The 26024-nt window shown below is 30.0% G+C and overlaps 1 protein-coding gene across 1 annotated transcript in view; it reads right to left on the bottom strand.

The window, feature by feature from the left end:
* Positions 1-1567: 1567 nt before the first annotated feature.
* Positions 1568-26024, bottom strand: part of LOC124493170 (protein turtle) — a 34033-nt gene continuing 9576 nt past the window's right edge. The window contains exons 2-15 of the mRNA XM_047056248.2: positions 17863-18354; positions 16490-16605; positions 15984-16425; positions 15643-15927; positions 12903-13018; positions 12112-12265; positions 10875-10986; positions 8436-8638; positions 3964-4344; positions 3799-3900; positions 3540-3680; positions 2533-2614; positions 2417-2439; positions 1568-2348 (exon numbers count right to left, since the gene is read on the bottom strand). Of these exons, the coding sequence (XP_046912204.2) occupies positions 2320-2348; positions 2417-2439; positions 2533-2614; positions 3540-3680; positions 3799-3900; positions 3964-4344; positions 8436-8638; positions 10875-10986; positions 12112-12265; positions 12903-13018; positions 15643-15927; positions 15984-16425; positions 16490-16605; positions 17863-18354 (2678 nt within the window). The 3' untranslated portion in view covers positions 1568-2319. The remainder of the gene's footprint in view (positions 2349-2416; positions 2440-2532; positions 2615-3539; positions 3681-3798; positions 3901-3963; positions 4345-8435; positions 8639-10874; positions 10987-12111; positions 12266-12902; positions 13019-15642; positions 15928-15983; positions 16426-16489; positions 16606-17862; positions 18355-26024) is intronic.

Raw genomic sequence — 26024 nt, 5'->3', positions numbered from 1 at the left:
GTACTTATAAATCATCATCATCATCATCATAATCATCAATACTCGAATCATTCAACCACCAACAACAAGAACATTTGGTTGACAACATGGTTATCAAAATGGTTCTTTTTCATTTTTTTGTCAATATTTTTTTTTCCATTTGTACAATAATGATCTGCTTGGATAATTTTTGATGGATTTTTTTTTTATTTCATCATTGAACGATATGGAGTTGTTGTTTTTTTTGTTGGTACTTTAAATAAACACACACGCACATCACATGATTGCTTTACACTCAAAGGTCAATTTTTTTTCAAGTTTTGGTGGTTTTTCTGTTTCTATTTCTACAACAAAAATAACAGCAGCAGCAGCAGCAGCGACATTGACTACAACATAAATAACAATTAAATTTATTAAATTATTCAGTATATATGTATGCCAAACATTTCTTTTTGTTTTTTTGTTTCATCTGGCGATTCTTTTTTTTGGAATCAAAAAAAAAAAAAAAATGACCAGATGGCCAAAAAGATTCTCTATCTCTCTCTCTCTAGCTCAATTTATTTTCCATTTGCTCAGTATTTTTTTCTGTGTGTGTGTGTGAATAAGAAATCCATAAAAAATGAAAACTTTTTATATTTTATCTCCAAGAAAAAAAAATGAAACCGATATATTTTTGTTTGTTTTGGCCCAAAAAAAAAGAAAAATGTTTATGGGTATCACACACACACACACACACACACATACGCAGTAAATAGGACAACTAATCAAAATTTATTGCTTGTGTGTGTGTGTGTATTGTCTCTCTACTTTAGACGATTCCAACAACAACAACAACAACAACAAAAAGTTTCGATTCTATTTTACCAAATTTCCAATGATGAATCTTTTTCCTATTCTTTTGGCTGTGGTGGTAGCGGTGGCGGTGAATGGAAAACAAAACCAGAAAATGTTTATTTTTTTTCCACACACACTATTTTTGATTCTGGTTTTGTTTTTTGTGGTCGAACGAAAACAGAAAAAAAACAAAAAACAACAAGGCATTGATTCAATTCTATTTTCAAAAAATTTTTTTTTCCACAATTTATTTAGTGAATCAAAAAAAAAAAAAAAAAAATCAAAATCAAAATATCATTCATATATATTCACATGTGGAATAATAAAGACACATGAAAAACAAAATAAAACAAAACAAAACAATCAAGATATATAAATGGATGAAAATGAAAAAAATGAATCAAAAATCATCGAAATGTTTCTTATTTCTTCTTCGTTGACGCTTATGATGAGCAAGCCAACCAGCCAGCCAGCAGTGGTGGTGGTGGTGGTGGTGGCGACGGTGGTGATGGTTGTAATAGCAGCAGTCATAGTCATGGTGGATCAATGTTGAAAACTTTTTTTTTTTGCTAGATCAAAAAATCCACTTCGGGCTGAATTGTGTCATCATGTTCTGGGCCGACCAACAGCGACGCCAACGACAACGACAAATGGAAATGGAGCTCAAAGTTTTTTTCCGGGTAGCTCTCTCTCTCTCTCTCACTTTCGCTGTGTGACCATATATTCATTCAATGTTGTGTTGTACAGATACAGATTTTTTTCCAGTTTTATTTTCGGTTGTCGGTTCAATTTTTCATTTTTTTTCTTCATTCTCATTCTCTTGGACCACCACCATCATCAGTAACAATGAATGATTGTTGAGAAGAAGAACAAAGAACAAAAAAAAAACGAAACCAATTCTGACGACAATGTAACCGAATGTTTCTTCATTTCATTTTTTTTTTTGGTCTCTATAATTCTTTTTTTTTTGGTTGTTCCAATTTCTTCGAGGTCATTATTATCACTATCACATGTCGTCATTTTTTTTTAGGTTTTCTTGTTTCTTTTTTTCCCTGTTTTTTACTTTCACATGGATGTCATTTCTTCAATTTTTTTCTGGTAGTCGTGTTGCTCAAAAAAAAAATGATTTATGAAAATTGTTTTTGGGTTGTCGATTCTGTTGTTTGGCAAGAATTTTTTCAGAAAAAAAATTCTTGTCATTTTTTTTTCTTAAGAAAAAAAAGCCAGAATAATAGACCATAGTAGTAGTAGATTGTTTCAAGCTGTGTCTGTTGAGTTTGTCATACACACACACAAAACGGTGGTTTAACTTGCAAAAAAAAAATATCGATGACTATAATTGGTTTTTCTAGTTTTTCTTGTTGGTAGTCAATTGGATATTGTCATTTATTATCTCTTGCTGTGCCGGTGTACCACCAGGTAGATTTAGAAGTCATTTTTTTTTGTTGTTGCCACCACCATCGAAATAAAATTGATGAAGATGATCATCATCATCATTCGTTATTTTCAGACTTGATATTCTGCTTTGTGAAAATCTGGATAACAAAAAAAAGAGAATTTGAGCTCAACAACAGCAACAACAAAATGGAAATATTCATTTTACCTTTTTTATTTGCTTGAGCAATTCTGTAGGAAAAAAAATGAGCGAGAGAAGAAGAAAAAGAATTTTTTTTTTTGAATTTCGAAAAAAACAAACAAACAAACAAATTCCATACTTACTGTTTCAATGTAACTGGACTACCATGATGTGAATGGGTACCATTAACACCGTCCATTACTGGACATGTAACCATCATATAAGCTATGTGAAAATGATAAAAAAAAACAATGAGACAAAACAAAACAAAACAAAAAAAAACAATGAATCGATTCCGATAAATTCTTTGGCACGAAATCAAATTCCTATATATATATATATTTTTTTTTCTTCTTCTCGATTCTTCGATTATACATCCACCCTCCCAATCCACCATTCTACGGACATGCATGCATACATTGACATAACTAAAATACGATTGGGGATTTTTAATAATTAAAATTGATTACCACGTAAAAAGATTCGATGATGAAAATAAACTTTCCAGTTTCGGGTTTCTATCATTTTGTCGATTCATGAATTTAATACGATATTATCGAGTGTGTGTGTGTGTGTGTGTGTGTGTGTGTGTGTGCATGATGATGGTCCCTTTAGATTTGATGCTTATTTGCCGTTTGTGTGTGTGTTTTTTTTGGTCATTTTTGTATTTTTTTTCTCACTCGCGCATATTAAATGTGTGTGTGTGTGCATGTGTTTCAAATGTTGATCCATTAAATTAATGTCTTCAACGAAATGCAATGACATTTCGGTTCGGTAGGCCAAACTTATAAATGGATCTCATTCTCTCTCTCTCTCTCTCTCACACACACACGTTTTTCATAATCATAACGATAATTTGGAATTCTATTTTGTTGCCAGAATCTATGCCATATATAGTATGTATTTGAATTACCAGAATTTTTCTGATTCAATTCAATTTTCATTATTTGCCTACAACTTTGTTCACACAACAATGATGATGATGATGACAGCTTTTTTTTCTGTGCAATTTGATTGATTGCAGATTTGACCAAGGTGGTCATGGTCATCATCATCATCATCATCATCATCATATTAATCTGGTAATGAGAATCATTTTTTTGGAGGGGGCAGGTTATTTAGAAAATGAGAATGAAAATTCAACGCTTACCTTTTTCCATTTTTCTTTGTTTACGTTTATTGCAAATTTTTACGGCACATACGGATAATATTATGGCAGCAACAAAAAACAAAACACTGCCAACAACACCGGCTGTTATTGCTCGTGATCCTTTCATACTGCCACTGGTGTCTGTTTTTTTTAAAAAGAATTTTGGTTCGTTCCAGAAAAAAAAACAACAACAACAATGGAAAATGAAATTGTGAATGAATGAAAAATTAGCGTCAAGGGACAAACAAACTCTGCTTACTTGTTATTTTATATTCGATCAATGAACTTGCCGTGCCAATGCCCAATATGGAAAAGGCCCATACACGTATCGTATATTTCACTGATGTTTTTAACTCTTTTACTATGAAAAAAAACAAAACATTATAAAAATCTGAAATGAAAATTTTTTAAAAAAACTACTCACTTAGATAGGCATTATCTTGAGCAATCTGTTCGGACATATTCCAATCACCATCGCCTTCACGATATTCTACAGAATAATAAGCTACCGGTGTTGGTTGTGGATGCATTGGTGGTAACCATGATACAACCCAACCTTGTGCCATTTTTTCAATGCTTACATTACGTGGTGATCCGGGTGTTACACCACCATTACCACCACCACCAACACTACTTCCACCGCTATCAATCGAATGGCTATTATTATCATTATTAAGAATCGATAATTTTGTTGACATTCCAGATATTGCTGATAATGATTCCGGTATTACTGTCGGTACATCTAATGTTCTAATCATATTGTTGGTCGTTGTATCCGGATCCGATTGTGATACAATATTTTGTACTATGGAAAAAAAAGAAGAAAATAGAAAAAAGTTTTGTTTACAAATTCATGGGCTGTATATATCGATTCACCACTTGAATAATAACAACAACAACAACAACAATTACATTACGTTTTTCAAAGAGATAAAATTAAAGTTAATTACTTAGTATTCGTGTGTGTGTGTGTGTGTATGTATAAAAGAATGAATCATTCACATTCAATGAAAGATTTAATCAGAATTACAGAATTTTCTTGGAAGAAAAAAAAACTTTCAAGTATCAGTGATTATTATTTTACATTCTCCATTATTATTATCATCATCGTTGTTGTTGTTATTGTTGTTGTTGTTGTCATTATGTTGAAGGAGCAACAACAACAACAAGAAAATTGTTTTTGTAAATTGCTTGATTTAACCATCGATAATAGTAGTAATAGTTAGTCGTCGTCTGATATATAGAACATTATGTCACAAATGAAAATTACAAATCAAGAGATAAGTGGTGATGATGATGATGATTTTTTTTTCATTTCAATTCACTCGATTATTTGATAAAAGTGAATGATCAAAGTCCATCCACATACACACAAATCATCATTGAGTTTTTATCATAACTTTCTTTATGAGAATGTTTACGGGAATTTAATTCATTCAAATAAAAAAGTTCCCCATAAATAGTGATCACGTGATGGGCTACAATGGTTCTATTTTTTTTTTTTTATAAATTTCACTTTGATTCTTGATTAACATTGGAAAAGACAATTTTTTTTCCTGATTCTTTAACGAATGGTTCTTCATCAAGAATGGTGGGCATGAACTTAAAATTCTAATGATGATGGTAATGAGAAAATGGTAGTGATGACAATTGCCTCGATCCACATTGGATTTATTCTCATTTTTTTTTGTTTCACATTCAAAACAGAATATAAAAAAAACGACAACAATTGAATTATTATTCGTCATTTAAATGTTAATCACAATCATTTTTTTTGTAAGAAGCAAGAGAGAGAGAGAGAAAAAAAATCCCAAACTCTAACTGTCTAATTCTCGTCGGTTTATTTAAGGAACAAAAAAAATGAGAAGAAAAGAGAAAAGAATTCAATAACAAGTTGAAATGTTGTTTCATGATTCTCTTCATTTTTGGGTGCCATAGAATATATTATCATGATTATTATCATATCATTATATTCAATATCTGGCCTGTGAGTGCCAAAAAAAAAAATTGAATGAATCTAATCAAGAATTTCAATACACGGTGATGATGATTCTTAATATTTATGATTCAGTGATTTTTTCTAATTCTTTTTTTTTTGCTTTGCTTCTTTTTAAAATTCATATCTGTAACAACATTCAGTGTGTCTGTGTGTGTGTGTGTGTGTCTGTATAAGATGGATCGAATTTCATTAATTCAGTTTTTTTTTTTTTTTTTTTTTGTTCACTCTCACACACTTCCATAGTTCTCATGTATAGACATATCATATGAATTCCTGTTGACGTAACCAAGTGTATATTCTGCAGATATAGGATACTGAATAAACAAACAAACAAACAACGAAAATGAAAATGAAAAATTCTTTCCATATCATCAATATCAATTGCCTGGATCGCATATATAGTAAACAAAAACAAAAACAAAAGAATGTCGTTTTTTCTCTGTTCAATCGATGCTTGAAACTCATGAATGAATGAATAAAATGCAAGAAATGCAAAAAAAATTTAACGAATTTAATGAATGAAAACAACAACAACAGCAACGACGACGGCAACAAGCTCAAACAAACAAACAAACAGGACAGAGACAATAATAAACAATGACAGATTCAATGAATATATGATCAACTTTCTATCAATTCGAATTAATTCTTTTTCATTTGTTTGTTTGTTTCGAATATCATTGTCACGATAAAGCTTAATTCAACCAGTCCATGGCTGTTGTTGTTGTTGTTTTTTTTTGCGTTCAAATTCTTTCATTCGGTCAAAGAATTTTGATTAGTTTCTGTTGTTTTTCACGTTTTTTTTTTGGTAAGCAGTAGAGCATTGTTTTGTACTCATTAAAATAAAAATAAATTCAATTCCATAAAGAATTTTTTTTTCCATTCATGATTAAAGAAAATAAGATAACTAGACTACTAGATACAAAACAAAAGAATATATTCTATCGATCCAAATGATCAATAGAATAGATTTGGATGAATTTTCATAATATTTTTGGTTACGTTTCAATTGAACCAAAAATTATTCTGTGGATTTATTCTTTCTTTCTATTTTTTTTTTTTTTTTTTTTTGGTTTTTTGGTTTCGATCGAACGACGTATTCTAGTTATTCTGCATAACATTTACCCCATTTATTCTGTCTGTCTCTCTCTCTCTCACTTTCTCTTTTGTCTTTTTTCTCATTATCTTTCTACTTTCTTTTTTTTCTTTTATTCACTGGTATTTTATTGTATATTCTAGTCCAACACACACACACACACACACACAGAATCACAATCACAATGATGATAATGCCACTAGAGTAATGATCATCATCATTGGCTTTAGCTTTATTTCTGGATCTCATCATCATCATCTGTATATCATTGTATTCTGCCCCAATTGCTGGCGTCCTATTGTTTTGTGTGTGTGTGTGCGTAACATGTTTATATATGGGCTGGTTTTAATCAATTTGGCCATCATCATCATCATCATCATCATTTGTTTTTGGTACGAAATAAAAACACAAAAAAAAACCAGTGGATAGAGAATGATGGTATCCGGGAATTGAATGAGTAGGGACGGTGGGGGGAGGGTGGAAATATTCATTCATTTCGTTTCACATTTCATTTCATAAATTGAATGTCAATTTTTTTTTTTTTGTTTTTGTTTTTGTTTTTTTTTGCCACACTAACCCCACTATTACCACTACTGTTTTTTTTTCTTTGGTCAATAATATATTTGAATCTTTTGTCATTTTGCAAACATACACACACACACACACACACACACACACACACACACACACACACACACACACACACAGAAACACAAGATTTCTCAGTTATTTTATGAATTGCGTCTGTGTTTGTGTGTGTGTGTGTGTGTATGTCCAATTTAGTGATGCGAAAGGAGAAAGAAGCGGAAAAAAAATTTTCCATTTATATTTTTCTCGTTCATCATCATCATCTCTTTTTTTCCTTGCACTTTATTCACACACACACACACAATAATAACAATACCAAGTAGTAGTCGCATTGAATCTGATTCGGATGAATGGTTTGAAATGGCATATACACATATAGAGTTTTGTCTACAATTTTTTTTTTTGTTCAGAGTTGTTGCCGAAAAAATTTTTTTCGGGTTGTTGTTGTTGTTGCGGAAATTCAATGATGATGATGATGATGATGATGGAATCCATCAACAACAACAACAACGATAACCGAACCAGAATCGAAAGAAAAAATAAAAGTAAAAGTATGATATGACATGGAAAATAATAACAAATCGATTGAAAATATGACCGGATGAAAGATGGAATAAAAGAATAAATGAAAAAAAAGTTCCCATCATTCTATACTATTTCTATTCCTGTCCTGTATATATCATTATTATTCAAACAAAAAAAAAAGAAAGAATTCTGATGTGAACTACTTTTATCCTGTCACACCATAGTGAATCTTTTAAATTCTTCTTGGACACACCATTGTAGTTGAGGCGAAAAAGAAAAATTCTTCTTCTAAAAGGTCTCATGCAACGAATGTCCGGAATATTCAAAAATTCCGGCTTTTTTTTCATCACATGATTGTCACACACACACACATACACAGAGACATTAGAAAAAAGATTCAACCCCCCTCCCACACCATCAACATTCAATTTGTCGACAATTGACAATTGGACACTTGAAATGTTGATGGCATTGGAAATAGAAAAGTAAGAAAAAAAAAATTCTTTTTCTCTCTTCTTTGTTGAATTTCGACAAATACTTAAATGGTTGAACAATAACTATGACAGATTTGTTTGTTTGTTGTGGTTTAAATTTATATTTACCAGCAAAAAAAAAAAAAAAAAATTCTCTCAAACATCATTTATATTGAACAGAATCTCATAAAACATTTATTATTATTATTACTTACAAGATAGCTCTACATCTGGTTTTGATTTAGTTTTGGCTTTAATCAAATCAGAACCTGGTCCACGTCCCAATGAATTTGTTGCATACACTTGAAATTCATATTCCATATCTGATTGTAGATTATAGATGCTAAATACTTTTGAATCCGATGGCTGTACACGCATCGTTTTCCAACCACTATCATCAGATTGAGCCAATCGATATCTAAAAATAAAAATTGAGAAAAAAAACATACATAAAAATGAATCACTTTTTCAATCTTTGCAATGACCTTGTTTTTTTGTTGGGTTCAATATCCAATCGATAATTGCTTAATCAATCATCAAAAAATATTCACTTTACGACACACACACACACAAAAAAAACGGAAATCTTTGAACCACAACTTCAATTACTACAACAACAACAAAAAAAAAATGATGATAAATATTAGTGCATTAGCAGCAAAAAAAAACTGGAAAGAAAATTGATCACTAGGATTTCCAATTCTTTCAGCTTTCTGTTTTTTAACAACCAAAGAATAATGATAATTAACTTTAGAATCTAACAACGAAAAAAAAACGTTTTTATTTTCATTACATGAAAAAATAATTGCAATCTTGATCATCATCATCATCATCGATTGCTGGTATTTCATTTTGTTGTTGTTGTCGATTCTGATTACCGAAACGAAAAAAAAGAAAAGAAAAGAAATAGTTATTCGAGTTCCGGATGGCAATATGTGTGTGTATTGTCCAGAAGATCTAGAATAAGAAAAAAAATGCTGAAATCATCATAATCATCATCAATGAAAATTGAACCACACACACACACACAAGACATTGATTTAGTTTAGACGATGTTCATTTTTTTGCACAACAACAAATCATCACTATCAGACACAAACAAATCTATGTCATTGGTTAGTTTCTGCTGCTGCTGCTGTTGTTGTCGATTCCGGTCCATGATGATGATGATGACTATCATCATCATCATCAACTTGGAACATTATTATCTGCATCAACAAAATAAAATAGAATGGAATGAACATTATTCACATGTATGATAGTGGAAAAAAACCTCATTTCATCAGATTTTTTTTCTTCTCTGGATTTAGAACAACAACAACAACAACAAAAAAGAATGAATGATAATAATAAGATTTATTCATCAACAAAAAAAAATGGATAAATACATCTGAGGTCTTGTCTTTTTTTTCCATTCATTCATTCATTCATCTAATCTTATTATTGACCATATCATTTGACCAATTTATATGTCTGGTTTTTGTTGTTGAATAAAATCCAGATGATGAAAACGAAATGGCCAAACAGATGGCCAAAAAAAAATAATGTGAAATTATAGATAAATTCAATAGATTTTTTTTTGGTGTTTAGATTATCGATATGATGAAATTTAGATTTTTTTTTTGATGTTTGCATTCATTCGTCTTTGATTTCATTGATTTTTCACTAGCAAAAAAAAAAAAAAAAAGTCTCAAGTTTTTTATCAAATTGAAATTGATCAAAAAAGAAAAAATCGGAATGGAAATATCGGTGACAAAACTCAAAACACAATGAAAAAAAAATTCAATTCTATGAAAAAATTCAATTTTTTCTTGCTCTTGTTCTCTCTCTCTCTCTCTCTCGCAAAAATAAAAATAAAAATTCAAAGTGTAAATGATGAATGAAAAATGGTTTCCAATGAAAATAAAAAACATTACATCACACACACACACACACACACACACACACACACAGTCATGTTTTTTTTTACTTTTATTCATTTCTCTTGAATTCTGTAATTGAATTGCAATTTCAATTTTCATCATCATCATCGAAATGAATAGAAAAAAAATTCCGATTCCAAAAAAAAACGACAATAGTAAGTGCATATTGTTGTTGACGTTGTCGCTGTCTAAGGGGACTTGGTTTGTGTTCATGTTTTTTCTTTTTCTATATTCTTCCATTTTTTTTATTCTTTGATTGAGTTTGAAAAAATGAATACCACTGGAGAGCAAAAAAAAATTCTATAAATAGAAGAAAGAAAAATTCATGATCAAATTTTCCCGACTATTCTGTTAGTCCATTCAAAACTTATTGAAATGAATTTTCATCACCGATTTAATCACTTTTTCACAACAACAACAAAAAAACCAAACAATTTCAGGTGATATGAATCCAGCAAAAAAAAAAAAAAAAACTAATTTAACAATTGGAATGAATTTGGTTTTATAACACCATTGTGTCTGTTTTATTATTGATTAATTAAGCTAATTGGACAACAACAACAACAACAGAAAAAAGATGAAACAAATTCGATAATTAATTCCCAAATGGATATTTTTTTTTTTTGGTTCACACAGTGTATCAAAATACAGTTCAAACAAACCGATAATCTAACTGGTCTATTTTGGTTTGATTATTATAAAAATAAAGATAGAAAGAAAGAATATTCATACCTTATTGTAAAATGTTGCCGTAGACCACCATCAAAATTTGGTTGCCACATCAATGTTGCAGCATAGGCACTTGTATTGATAGTCAAATTGGTTGGTGCATAAGGCGTGGTACCTGTGTGAAACAGAAAAAAAACACGAGAAAAAAAATTAAAAAAATTGATGACAGATCAATGGCATTGGTCAATCAATTTATTGATCTATCAAAAACCTAATTTTGTTCGATGATTTGGAACCCACACACACACACACACACCATCATCATCATCATCATGATAATCACAATGTTGAGAGTTGGGCAAACCATATGGATAAGTAGAGGTAGAGGAGGTGAAAAAAAAATCCACAGAGGGCGTCATTTCATATTCTGGCCATGATTCTTTATGATTCTCTCTCTCTCTCTTTCTCTCACTGTGTGTGTGTGTTTTTTTTGCAAATTGTTATTATTGAAGAGATCATCATCATAATCATTGTCTAATAAACTGTCGTGGTTGTTGTTGTTATTATTGTAACCGAAATGAAACCGACCCTATTATTATTTTCCATTTTTCTGATGAAAAAAAGAAAATTCTTGGATCATACACATATGATAAACCGCTGCTTTTTTTACAGGAGGGGGAGGAGGGGGTTGGAGAAGAAAAAGATGTCGGAAAATACTGTCGTGATATTTATGAATGATGAACTTACGGTGTTTTACGATACACACACACATGTATCCACACAATTGCAATGTGATGTGAGCATGTTTTTTTTTTTGGTTATTAATCTAATTACAAAATAATTACCATTTACATACGTACATGATGGATAGTATGGAAATGAAAAACTTTGTTATGAATGAAAAATATATGGAAAAAATGAAAATGGATGAAGCTTAATTTAATGATGATGATGAATTTGGTCGTTTGTGTAGTGTGTGGAATGGAAAATGGTATGCGTAGGTGGGATGGGGGAGGGAAAAAATGCATTTCCATTGCCTACTGTATGTGTGTGTGTATGTATGCGTGTATGATTGTCGTTTGCATATATGAATTTAGAGCTTTTTTTTGACCATACATAGATTGATTGATTGACGGCCATGGTCATGTGTGTGTAAGTATGGGTGGATTAATTAATCACATATTCATATTTGTTTTACACACACATAGTAATAGTAGTCAATTTAGTAGTTAATTAAACATTTTTTTACTCCAAAAAAAATTTAAAAAAAATGAAAAAAAAAATTCAACCATCAACATACCATTCATACGGATCTCTGTTTGAGCAACCAAAATGGCAATTTCATTTTCAATCACACATTCATAATGGCCAAAATCTTCTTTTCTCAATTTGACCAATGTTATATTTCCATTACGTTGATATGAATGTTTGGGCATTTTTCCATTGCCACCAATCTAATATAATTGTCAATAACAGAATGGGAAAAAAAATATCAATATCAGACAAAAGTTAAATTATCAATCAAACAAACAAATAAAAATCGAAATAAAAATGTAAAAAAAAATTAAGAAATAAATTCCACAGATTCATCGATCCTATGGGAGCTATTAACTTGATAAAAAAAAAAAGAAAATTTCCACTGATCCAATGATAACATCCATTGGATGCTTGAATACTAATTCTTTTTCATTACACATCGTCATCATTATCATTTCTACTTAGCTAATTCCACCATCACAGTGTTATCTCTTTCTAAATTCTACACAGAATTACTATAGTCGTTTAATTTATTGCACACACACGCACACACATACACCCACATTGAAAGTGGAAAATGAAAATTTAAAGCAATCAATGAATGAAACACTAAAATTGACGTTTTTTTTCTTGCAAAAAAAAAATTCTCTATCTAAATCCTATGAAAACAATTAAATTAGATTTTTTTTTTTCACTACAGCCATCGTCTTTTTCATGGAATATTTTTAATTCGTTTAAATAATCGAGCAAAGAATTTTTTTTTTTTTTTTTTTTATCAAGAATAACTATGACATAGAAAAAAGAATCCAAATCCAGTAATCACTATATACATACCCGTTTCCAACTGATTTTTGGTTTTGGCTGTCCCATTCCTTCACATGACATTGTAACATCATCATCCATTGATGATACATAATATTCTTGTGGTGATATTTTAAACATTGGTGGCTCTATATTCCATCATGATGATGATCAATCATTGATGTTTGTTTGTTTTGGTTTGTTTATTTCGTTTTTGTTTTGTTATCAGCACCAAAAAAGAAAAGAAAATGATGTGTTTTGATTCGTTTTCCAATAGAAAAAAAAACAAATCGATTGACACGCAAACATGAAATGAGAAAAAAAAATAAAGCATCACAAAAAAATGATTAGAAAGTGAAATTCATCACGCAATGATTTATAAACATATCGATTATCATCATCATCGTCATCATCATCATAATCCAGGTTTATACCACAGAAATTCTTTTGCCAAGATCTTTTGTATCCAAACATTGCCAGATGCCAGAAGAGCAAAGAATAATTTTCCATTTTTCTTACACTTCAAACTTAATTACAGTATATATGGAATCTAAGTGGAATCTGAAAAGAAAATTTTTTTTTTTGAAAACTTTTTCCATCCATGAATCTGTGTGTGACGATTGTTATCAAAAAAAAAAATTTGGAACACACCAAGAACTCTTTTCTACTATTTTTTTGTGAATCAATAACATTATTAGTGGTGGTAGTAGTGGTAGTTGGTTTTCCAATGAATTAGAAAACGGACATAAACGAGCTTTAATCTTTTTTTTTTGGTCGATTAAATTGATGCTATTTTTGGGTTGGAATCATTTTCCTTGGAACATCGTCAATAAATGTCTGTGTGTGTGTGTGTGTGTGTGTGGGCGATATTCATTCCGTATTCTGGATATATTGAACGGGTAAACTCAAAAAAGTACCACCACCAGAAAAAAAATTCTGGTCTCTGTAATTCTGTGTGTGTGTGACCTAATTTTCTATTTTTATTTCTATTTGTCACACATTTAACAATCAATTTTCTCATTTTTTTTTCATATGAAATGTCAAATTCAAAACAAATTTTGTTGTTGAAAAAAAATAATAATTTTTTTCTCAATCGAAACATTGAAATTCATAATGAAATGCACGTGATTAGAATTTCATTTCATTTATTTATTTGGATCATGCCAACTACATCCACACATACACACACACACACATGGACATGGACATTGTCCATGGATTCATTCGTTGTTATTAATCAGTATGATTATTGTCGAAATATGAAACCAGATCACAATTCAATGTCAAATCATATATATGATTCTAATGATTAATGAATGAATCAATGAATCAAATGGCTAACGATGGTCAAAACGGAAAATGTGAAAGCAAAAGCAAAAAAAAAAGATCGATGATTATCAAGTAAGGATCATTTATTTTGCCGTTATATATAATAAATATAAAAAAGTAAAGGGCTAAAAGTGCAAAACATTAGGAAATGACTTGCAAACTAAACTAAAAAAACAAAAACAAAAAAAAAAAAAAAAAACAACAGAATCAAAGCCAATAGCCACCGTCCATTTTTGACAATGAAAATGTTATAGGCTTTTTCGAATTTGTTTTTTTTTCTGTACAAAACATTTATTTGGAAATCGAATCACGATTTGTTTGTTAGAAATGTAGTTGTGCTCACGTATTATTTATGTGTGCAATGGGAATGGCCACCATCATCACGATGACCATCATCACGATGACCATATGATGTCAGCAGCTAGATGGAATCATTCTCTTCTTGCTCATAAACCAAGTGTGTGTGTGTGTGTTTCACCTATTTTTATTACGCATAAAAAAAAAACAAAAATAAAAATTTTTCAACCAACCAAAAAAAAAAAAAAAAAACAATGTCAAATCAAGACAAAACAAAACAGGAAAAAAAATTCACTTCAATGCACTGATTTTTTTTCTGTATATATACATGATTATTTGTGTTTCATCATCCGAATAAAAAAAAAAACAACAACGATAATGATCATTATTCGTTGTTTTTGTTGTTGTTGTTGTTGTTGTTGTTGTCGGATACATACACATGTACATAAAACAAGTGAAAACTTTTCGGTCAACCAAACAACTGACCAGTTGATGAACAAAAATAAAATAGTAATCATCATCATCATCATCATCAAAACATTGAATAAATTATCGTCTTTTATTATCCTTTGTTTTTTTTGTAATACCTTTCATTTCATCCATTTATAATATGCTTTAATGTACCAAAAAAAAGCCAGAAAAAAATCTGGACACAATGCCGAAAACATTAAACGAACTGAAAATTATGGAAAACCCCCCCCCCAAAAAAATCGGTACAGTTACTTCATAAACTAAACTGGAAAACATCCTAGATGGATAGATAGATTATAATGTAATGGATGGAGTTGCTCTCTGTTTTTTTCTTTGGTTTTTTTTCCATTTTGGTTGCCATTTGTAATGCATTAAACAAAACAAAACAAAAAAAATTTTCCGATAAAAACATGTTCAAGTCGACTGAAATTGATTCGATTACATTCGATCGTTGTTCAATCGATCAATGAGTGAAAATTATTGATTTGATTTGATTTTTTTTTCGTTTTTGTTGAAATATAAATAAAAAATTTTTTTTCTGTGATTTTCAAGCTGAAAAAAAGCTTTTTACCGTCTGGATAAATGATTAATTCAATTAATGATGATGATGATGATTGCTTGAAAAATTTGAGATTTTTGATTTTGTTTTTTTTTTAAACCAGCTACAAACACTTACCACGAACAATAACTTCCATTGAATTAGAACTTTGTCCAGTACCTTGTAGATTATATGGCGTGCAACGATAAAAACCATGATGTTCTTGTGAAACTTTATGAAACAATAATGAACCATTGGCTAATAGTTCAACATTCGGTAATGTTGTTGGATCAAACATTCGATGATCTTTTGTCCATGTAGCAAATTGTAATTGTGGTGATGCCTGTATATAGCAACGTACAATGCCTGACATGCCAAGAGGTAGATATTGTCGTGCAGGTGAATATGTTACACGTGCTGGAACTGTGAAAACAATTTTTCTTTTTTAAATCACACATTTATTACTATTTAACACTTACATTCAACACTAAGTTGAGCATAGGCAGTATCTGGCTCACCAATACCATTGGTTGCATCACAGGTCAATTTACCGCCATCATCTGGTTCAGCAGATAATATCACTAATGTACCATCGGTTTTTATTTTTGTTCGATGTGCTAATTTTTGTAATTGACTAATCAAAATTCCTTTATGATACCAACGATAAGTGATATTTGATGGTGTACCACGTGCACCACATGACATTTCTACACGATTATTTTCCAATACTGTTGTATTACGTGGTGGATTGACAATTTCAGCCGGTGATGAAATCAACACTTGTGTATTGGCCGATAATGAACCTTGACGATTTTTTGCTATACAAACATAGGTACCGGTATCATCTTTTTGAATTGATTTCAATATCAATTCACCACCATGAACACGTATTGAGGCACTATTTTGAACTAAGGAATTATCCTGGAAAAAAAATGAAAAAAAAATCGAAGTGAAGAATGAAAAAAAAACAACACTGCCACGCTACCTTTTGCCAAAGAACCGTTGGTGTTGGCGTTCCATGTGCACGACAATGTATTGTTAATGAATCGCCTGATTTAACAAAAACAGCTTCTGGTGGTTTCTCTTTAAAATGTGGTGGTGCTATATTTAACAGAGAAAAAAACAACAAAAATCAAGAATTGAGATCAGAAAATGATTGAGAATTTTATTCTTAGATTATCATTCATTCATTCATTCGTTCGGTTTTTTTTTCAATGTTAATTAATTATATAATCAAAAATGTTTTTTTTACTGTTTTCGCTGGTTGATTGAAGATGAATTATCATCACCAAAAAAAAACTTGGTTATTATTAATTACCAAGAAGAACAAAAAAAAAATGCGATTATCATTCTCTCTCATCCGCTATTTTGAATATATTCAACGAAAATCAAAAGAATTAAGTCTATTTTTTTCATTATTATTATGATTCCTGAACTAAATTCCATCAATATTCCATCATGTATTGAATAATTTATCGTTTCTCTCTCTCTCTTTCCTTTTCCGTTTTTTTTATTTTGATTCACTTTTTTGCTTTCTGATTTTTTTTCTAGTCAAAATGATTAATGAATTTTTTTTGCCATCATCATCATCATCATCGTGGGCTTAAGTCTGTGTGCACATCAGTCTAACTGAATCTGATTCGTTTAAAAATTAATTATTTTTTTTTTCTTCTTTAACTTAATTCCACTGTAGTGGAAAATCCAAAATCAAAATGTCGATGATATGAAAAAAAAGAATCCAGAATCCAGAATCATGTTATACCTGAAGGTTTCTGAATTTTATATGAACGGAAAAAAAAGAAAAAAGAAATCGCCTCAAGTATATTGATACATTTAAAAAGCAAAGTTTTCCACTGTGCTGTTGTTCTGATTGTCCATGATCAGGTAAATGGAAAAAAAATTCAAGATTTAAATTCAGAAAAAAATATGAAACTTTTATTTGTAGAGAAAAAGTTTTTTTTATTCTTTTGATTCTATTTTTTATTTTCAATGGCCAGAATTTGATTTGTTGATAACCAGTGTCTGTGTGTGTGTGTGTATGGAAAACAGTTCGATTCTTGTTGAACAACAACATTATCATCTTGTTATCCATTCAAAAGAATTTATTTCCTTTTCTACAACAGCCAAATATTTTATGGATGAGAAACTTTTATTTTTTTGTATTATTATTGCAAGATGTTGTCGTGCTGTTACTTTCACTATTTTTGTTTCCAGAAACTTTTTTTTTATTTAAAATTTTTATGAATAAAAAAAAAATTCATGCAGATTCTGATTTGATGTGAAGATGAATGAATGAAACACAAGGGTCATCATCATGATCATGATGATGATCATTGTCATAGAATGGCAAATACTTACAGTTAACTTCAAGTAAAATTCTTGTACGATTTTTACCCGGATCATCATCATTATTTTCACGCATTAAATAGAATACTTTACATTCATACCATCCTTGATCACTATCCTTTATATTTGATAAATTTAATGATGCCTGTGTATTTTTATCTACTAATGATACACGTCCTTCAAAACCATCACCATAGGTTGGATCAAAATTTTCATAATAAATGTATATGGGATTTTTTGAACCATCCTTATACCATTGTATCATGAATGGTTCAGTTGATAATGATACTGATGCTTGTGATATTTTACCACCAATTAATGATGATGATAATGATGATGTTGATGATGTTTGATGATTATTTGGATTGTTCACTATTGTTGATGATGATGATGATGATGATAATGATGATGAAGACATTGATGATTCCAAGGCACATTTTAAAATCACATTATCACCAATATTGGCCGAAATTCTTTGCGATGTGGCAATGGTCATTGATGGACCTAATATCATGAGTAACAACAAAAAAAAACATAAAAAAAATTGATGAATAATTGATTTTTATGTGAAAAAGAAAAAATTTAAATTAGATTAAATTGAAAAAAAAATTCCACCGAAAATGGTATTTCCGTCACTGTCAGCTTATAAGTTTTTTTCTCTCTCTCTTCATTCGATTTCGAAATTCTTTTTTGTCGTCGTCGTCGTGTGGAATTTGTGGAATAATGGAAAAAATACTGTCTTTATTTGACAACCGCTAGACACACACACACATTCTCACCGTCATTTGGGCAATTGGATAAGAATCCGAAGAATAAAACAAAAGAAAAAAAACAAAAACAAAAATTGAAAAGAAAAATTGAGACAACAACAAAATAACCCGATTAATTTTTCCATTCTTCAAGCTTCTTTTTTTTGTTTCAGCCCCAGATGTTTATTGTTGAAAACTTTCGTTTTTTTTTCACTGATTCCAGAATTTACTACTCTTGTTCCAGAATCATCATCATTGGATCCCCTTTTTTTCTCATGCATCTTTTCACATACATTTTTTGTTGTTGTTTTTTCTTCAAGTAGATTTTTTTTCATCCACATTTCATTCGAAAGTTTATAGTGCACTTTTTTTTCAATAGTTTGTCATTTCCTTTTTCATCATTCATTCATACATTCATTCAATTACTAGATACTGAATCAGATTTTGTTTTTTTTTTTGTTTTTGTATTCTGATGGGGTTAAACCATTTAAATTGATATATATATATGCCACTCTCTTACGAAATCAAATAAATGATGATGACTATTCATTTTTAGGAAATTTCGTTGGAAAAAAAAAATTACAATTTCACATTACATACACAGACATGATGTATATTTTTTTTATCTCTGTCTCTGACTCTGTTTTTTTTTGTGGGTCTGCGTGTTTGTGTTCCTCATCATTAGTATTAATATCACCATTCACTATATATATACAGATAAATGCATAACGTAAGTGGTGCTCTTACATTGGCGAAAAAAACAAAAACATCTTGTTTCATAAGAAGAAGAAAAAGAAGAAGAAAAAAAAACAGAAACAGCAAAAAACAACAACAACAACAGCAAGAATAAAAAATGAAATGAAATGAAATGAAAAAATCATCCATTCCATTTTCTATATTCTACATTACAATTTGGTTTTAGAAAAAAAAATGAAGCAACCAGAATCATCATAGTTTCTAGAATCGGAAAACAAGCATTATGGCTCATTAATTTTATATATATCTGTACCGTACACACACACACACACACACACACATTCGGATACACACACTAAGAATGAGAAATTTTTTTTTGTTCCACCCAACCTGCACACCACCATCTCCATCACCAGGAGAAAAAAAACCATTTTGCTGAATACAAAAAAAAAACAGGCACTAACATCCGCATAAAGTATGCAATGTACTTACAGAGTAGAAACAAAAATACGAGCACATATTATATCTATCTATCTGTCTATCTATCTATCTATCTATCTATCTATCCTGTGACTGTGTGTTTTGAAGAAAAGTAAAGAAAATGAAAACTTTTTCTGATTTTCTCAATACATCCACAATCTCTAGACTCTAGATTCTAGTGCAAACGAACCAACCAATGAATCTAAGAACTTATTCCAGAATGAGAGAATGCAAAAAAAAAAAACAACAACACCGTGAACAAACATTTTCAATCTGAATCTAATAGTTGGAATCAAGTTTTTTTTTGTTTTTTTTTTTTTTTTGTTGGAACACACCGAAACAAACACAACATCGACATGCTAACATGTTTTTTTTTGTTCACTCACTCTCTCTCCATCTTGTTCCATGGATCGGTAGTAAAAAAAAAAAAATGCAATTCAGAATAACAAATAAGTATCCCTTTTTTTTACATATGTTGTAAATGTGTCTGTGTCACTGTTGTTGTTGTTGCTATGTTGTTTTTTTTTGGAACAGAATCAACAACAGAATGGATTCTGTATCAAATTCATTCAAAATCTTGTTACAATAAATGAAATAAATTTCCAATTGGTCAATTATTATCGATGAATAACGATGATCACTGTCCATTTATATTATCGTTGTCATAATGGCGTGTGTGGTTGATTGGTTAACCACCACCAATACTACTACTACTACTACTACTACCATTATTACCACATTCACTGATAAAAGTCTTATTGATCTTTACACAACATCTTTATATTCAATCATCATCATCATCAAATAGATTAAAAAAAAAGAAGAAAACAATGTGAAAAGTGGAAAATAAACACTGTGTCATGAACCACAATGGATCAAAGAAAAAAAAACCATATGCGAATTTTATGAATAACCATCCTTTGGACAAAATTTTTGGGAGTTTTTTTTCCCAATAATAACATCACCATTCTTTGGCACATCAAAAAAAAAAAAAAAAAAAAAAAAAAAAAAACACAAAGACCATCTAATAGGAGGAATCTATTTGAATTATTCATCGATGTGAATCAAAAAAAAAAAGGGAAAAAAACGAAACTATTCAATATCTATCCATCCAGTTTGCCTCATTGCCTTTTTTTCCTTCTTTATGAGGCAAACAACAACAATGGCATTGAACACAATGGCGTTTCTAACAACAACAACAACAACAACAAAAAAAACAAGAATTTCAATTCTATATTCTATAGTGAAATAATAAAAATAAAAAAAAACTGTACTGCTTGGTTTGCTTGTCGCTTAAAAACAGATTGATTGATTGATTGATTGATGATGGTAAAACGGCATAGCATTGGCGGTGGTATTGTTGTTGTGCCGGTCTCTCTTCTTTTTTTCATTTTCGATTCTAAACAACAACAACAACGACAACGACAAAAAAAATTGAAACTCATTGCTTGCTTTTTTTTCCACTGAGATCGGATCTATGGATCTGTGTTTTGGGATATTTATTTCCCGTTAAGTGAGTGTGTGATTGTTATTCGATTTCGATTTTTTGTTGTTGTTGTTGTTGTTGTTGTCGTTTTAATTTCAATGGAAAAAAAAGAAAAAGTGGAAATGCATTCCATTCGATTTAGAAATGGATAGCGGATATCGAAATCAAAACTGCCATTGCTCATACACTTCATTCATTCTATTCTTGTAAGTACGACGGAATGTTTGACGTTTCTCAACAACAACAGCAACGTAAACGATCATTAGTCGTCGATCATATGGTTGAATGGAATGGTGAATTTTCTCACTGAAAAAAAAACAGGAAGAAACAAACAAAAACAAATTTTTAAATTGAGACGAAAAAAAATATGGCCTAATGAATTTCAATTCAATTCACATGAATTTTTCTATTCCACCAAACATCTAGAAATAAATGTACAGAATTCCCACACACACACAATGTACAAAGTTTTTTTTGGTTCGTTTGATTTTTTATTTTCGTTCATCATTTTCTTGGTTTGATGACAAAAAATGATGTCTGTTTTTTTTTTGTTATTTTTTGATTTCATTTTCATGTTTCAATGATTTCAACAGAATCAACATAATCATATCATATCGGGTATGTTGTTGTTGTTGTTGATGAACAAACAAAACAATTATATTTCCCGCATCATGACAAGATATAAAAGTTTTTTTTTTTTTGGTCTTCTGTTTGTTGTTCATGATGATGGAACAACAACAACAACAACAACAATGACAGAACAGAAAAAAATGGATTCAATTTTTATAATGAAAATCATCAACTTTTGTTTGTTCTGGTTTTTTTTCTTGAGATGCATCCACAGTTATATATATATATACAAATCGAGAAATCAATTCAACCATAAATCAATCCGTTTTTTTTTGCTGCTGTTACTGGTTACAGAGAACCAAAAAAAAAACGGATTGAAATGTCATTCAATTTCAAAGAATAAAGAAAAAGAAAAACTTTTCATATCGTTGATGATGATTTTTATGTTTTAGAAATTATTGATGATCATCATTATTATTATTATTATGGTGGCTATATAAAAAAAATTTTGGAACCATTGAGATTGAGTAGTAGTAGTAGTAGTAGTAGGCAAAAAATGAGAAATGAGCTGTGTAACTGTAATGTTTGAATTTCAATTTTTTTTTATTGTAATTCCATCATCTCTATTCTTTGATTCTTATTGTTGATATTGAAAATTCGTTCATCAGTTATTGGCATTATTGGTATTGAATGACAATGGTGTGTGTGTGTGTGTGTGTGTGTGTGTAAAACGATTGATTGATAAAAATAAAATCATGTGCATTAAGAATTATGCAATAATAAGAATTCTAGACGCACACACACATAAAAATCACTAGTGATTTACAATGATTTCTTAGGAATTTTTTTTTACTTGTTTGCTTACTCATTCACTTACTCACTCAATAAGAGATATTCTGTTCCATTTTTATTTTTATATTTATGCGAAAAATTTTAAGAATTCAATTCTGCTACTACTGCTTATAATGATGAAAATTTGTTGGTTGAATTTTTGTTTTGTTTGAATTCTTTCCATCATTATTTTTTTTACAACAATTGAACAAGTGAAAAATTCAATTTTTATGCTGACCAGAAATAAGTGAAATGAAATGAAATTCTACATATTTTATCGATGAAGAGAAATAAAAATCGTGACCACCATCATGAAATGAATTGTGGCTATAAACGAATAAAAACAAAACAAATGGCTATCGGATTTCATCGAAAAATCAAAAACAAAAAAAAAACCATTTACACCAAACATACACACGCGATTATAAATGTGTGTGTGTGTGTGGAAATATCCATTTTCCAAGAATCGAAAAAGCAAATTTGCAAATTCAACAAATTTTTTTTCTCGACTCTTTATGATTCTTTGATAATTTTTCTTTGTCATAAACATTCTCGACACTGATATCCATCATCATCATTGAATTGAATTGCGTTGTGGGATTTTTTATTTTGCCGTACCGAAAACAAATTTATTTCATGGTCATCCACCGACAACAACGACAATCATTCTTGATTTTTGTGAATTTTTTTTGTCTGTCATTTTGTAGCTATTTCTAAGCAAAGAAAAAAAACAAAATCCAATCCATTCCAATTCAATAGTAATCGACAATTTTTTTTTCTTTTCATTTTCGTTGTTTCAACAACAACAACGACTACAATACATCATGATGACATGACTCTTGATTCTTTGGACCTGAATATGAGAAAAAAAGTTTCATCACACTATAGGATTTATTTTTATTCGTAAAGTTAGACAATCAAGAGAGTCAAATATCTGAAAATTATTCTTTGGAACAACAAACAAGCAAAATGATATGGGATAAAATTGGTTGTAGTAGCAGTAATGATAGTGGAAGGCAAAAACCGAGAAAAAAGGGCTTTCCTAAGCACATTTTTATTCTCTCTTCATGTTCATTGTTGATTAATATGTGCGTATTTTTTTCTGCTGATTTCTTTAGATGTTTTTGGAATTTAGAATCTCTACTGACTTTTTTTCCATGTGTAAATGAGAGATGAAAAGATATAGAAAAAATAGAGACCATCACGTTTTTAGTCACCATTCATTTTTGCTTTTTCTATCTGGGAAATTTTTCTTTTCTTCAATTTTTATTTTGCACTTCTGAACACCATCATCATCATCATCATCAGTGAGACATCCAGATCAAATGTTCTAGGCAAAGAAAAATGGTACGAATTTCTGGATTTTTTTTTCGTCGTTGTTCTGGTTGTAATTCAATTTGATTTGGATTCGTGAACAGGACGAAAAAAAAATCCAGATCTAACGATTCTGTTTTCCATTTTTTTTCCATTTGTTTTGTCTTATTGTTTCAATTAATTTTGACCCAGAATATTCTTTTTTTCAAGTCATTATAATGCGATGGAAAAATGATCAAAGAATTTTTTTTCTCAATTTTTGTTTCTGTTCGCTGATAATGGCAAAATAAAAAAAATTTGTCAACTTGACAAACTTTTTTTTCTTGATTCAGAAAAAAAAATTCTACGAACCAAAAATGAGCAGAAAAAAACCTAATGATCAACAATTTAGATGACCATTGAATTTTTCTTTTCATCTTGAATTCTATATTAATTTTCGAAATACAAAAACAAAAATGATACTCATTCTTGAATCCTAAAGAGAGAGAAATGTTTTATTTTTTTTTCTGGTGAGTGAAGCAATTTTCGAAATGATCCATAATAACAACAACAACAACAATGATGATGATGATGACAGTCGACAAAAAAAATGGGAAATGAACACATTATGTCGTGAATTTTTTTGTTGTTGTTGTTGTTGTGAACAAAAAAAAGACAATCAATTTGGACCATTTGTTTCTTTATGGGTAGCAATAGAAGCAAAAAAAAAAAAAAAATGAGACTGTTTTTCATGTTTGGTCATCAACCGCATAGGCATAGCATCATTCAATCAAATGAAACACTCAATTTGAATTTCAATCATCATCAACAATGAAAAAAAACGTTTGTTTTCACTGTTGTTGTTGTTGTTGTTTGTTAAACATAAACAGTGAATATTGTTTGTTTATTATAAATTCAAAGAAAACAAAAAAAAAAACTGAATGTTAAAATGTTGGCTTCACCACCATAATAAATATTTTCATTTCCCTCATCATCATCATTATTTTTTTTTCTTTGGGTTGAAAATAAGAATTGCTTTTTTTTCCTGACATCCTGTTTAAGGCTTTGTACATGGAATTTTTGATTTTATTTTCTCTCAGTTGTTTTTTTTTTTGACTATCTCACTCTGGGTGTGTTATCACCATGGATCATGATGAAAACAATTCAAATAACAACAACAACTAAGCAAACAGGGAATGAAATGACGAGATATGAATCTAGAACAGCGGAAATTAGTTGTACAAAAAAAAGATGCAGTCTCAGGCAATAATCTATGGGAAGGAGAAAATGTGTGTGTTTTTTTTCTGATAATAAAAATAACAACAACGTAAAAGTTAGGATCAAAAAATTACGATATTTATGAAGAGCAATTTTTTTTCTAATGCTGCCCATTTTATTATTGAGCAGTAAATTTAGCCAAAGGGATTGATTTTAGATAACTAAGAAAAAAAAACAAGAATCCAGAATCCGATAGTGAAAACGATGATTATTGCCCATTTTATGTTTTATAATGAACAATGACAACAACAACAACAACAACAACAACAAAAATACAAGTGATGTCAAAAAGATTGCCAAAAAAAAAAAACAAAAATGAAAAATCGATGAACCTTGTCATGGAAACGAAGAAAAATGAATGAATAAGATTAAGCCACTTTTCTTTTTGCCACCACCACCATCCACTACCCATCAACAAAGATGGAAAAAAAACCTAAGCAACCAACAAACGATGTGATGGTTGGCTGATTGTCACCGAGATCCGGTTCATTGCAACAACAACAACAACATTTTCTTTTTCATTGCTGCAGCAAAGAACAAAACACAACAAAAAAAAATGAAACAGAAAAAAATAAAAGTCATTTCAGTACTTGGTGTACAACAACAACAACAAAAAATTGGAACTTTTTTCCATTCTTTCATTTGAATCCAAATGAATCAATCCAACAATGAAGAAGAATTGATGATGATGATAATAATAATGATACTTTTTTTTCGGGAGTGATGGATTGTCTTTGATACGAAATACATATATATACACAACACACACACACACACACACACACACACAC

The sequence above is a fragment of the Dermatophagoides farinae genome, chromosome 1 (assembly GCF_024713945.1).
Source record: "Dermatophagoides farinae isolate YC_2012a chromosome 1, ASM2471394v1, whole genome shotgun sequence".
Classification (NCBI taxonomy): domain Eukaryota; kingdom Metazoa; phylum Arthropoda; class Arachnida; order Sarcoptiformes; family Pyroglyphidae; genus Dermatophagoides; species Dermatophagoides farinae.
This window is presented reverse-complemented; position numbering and strand designations above follow the sequence as displayed.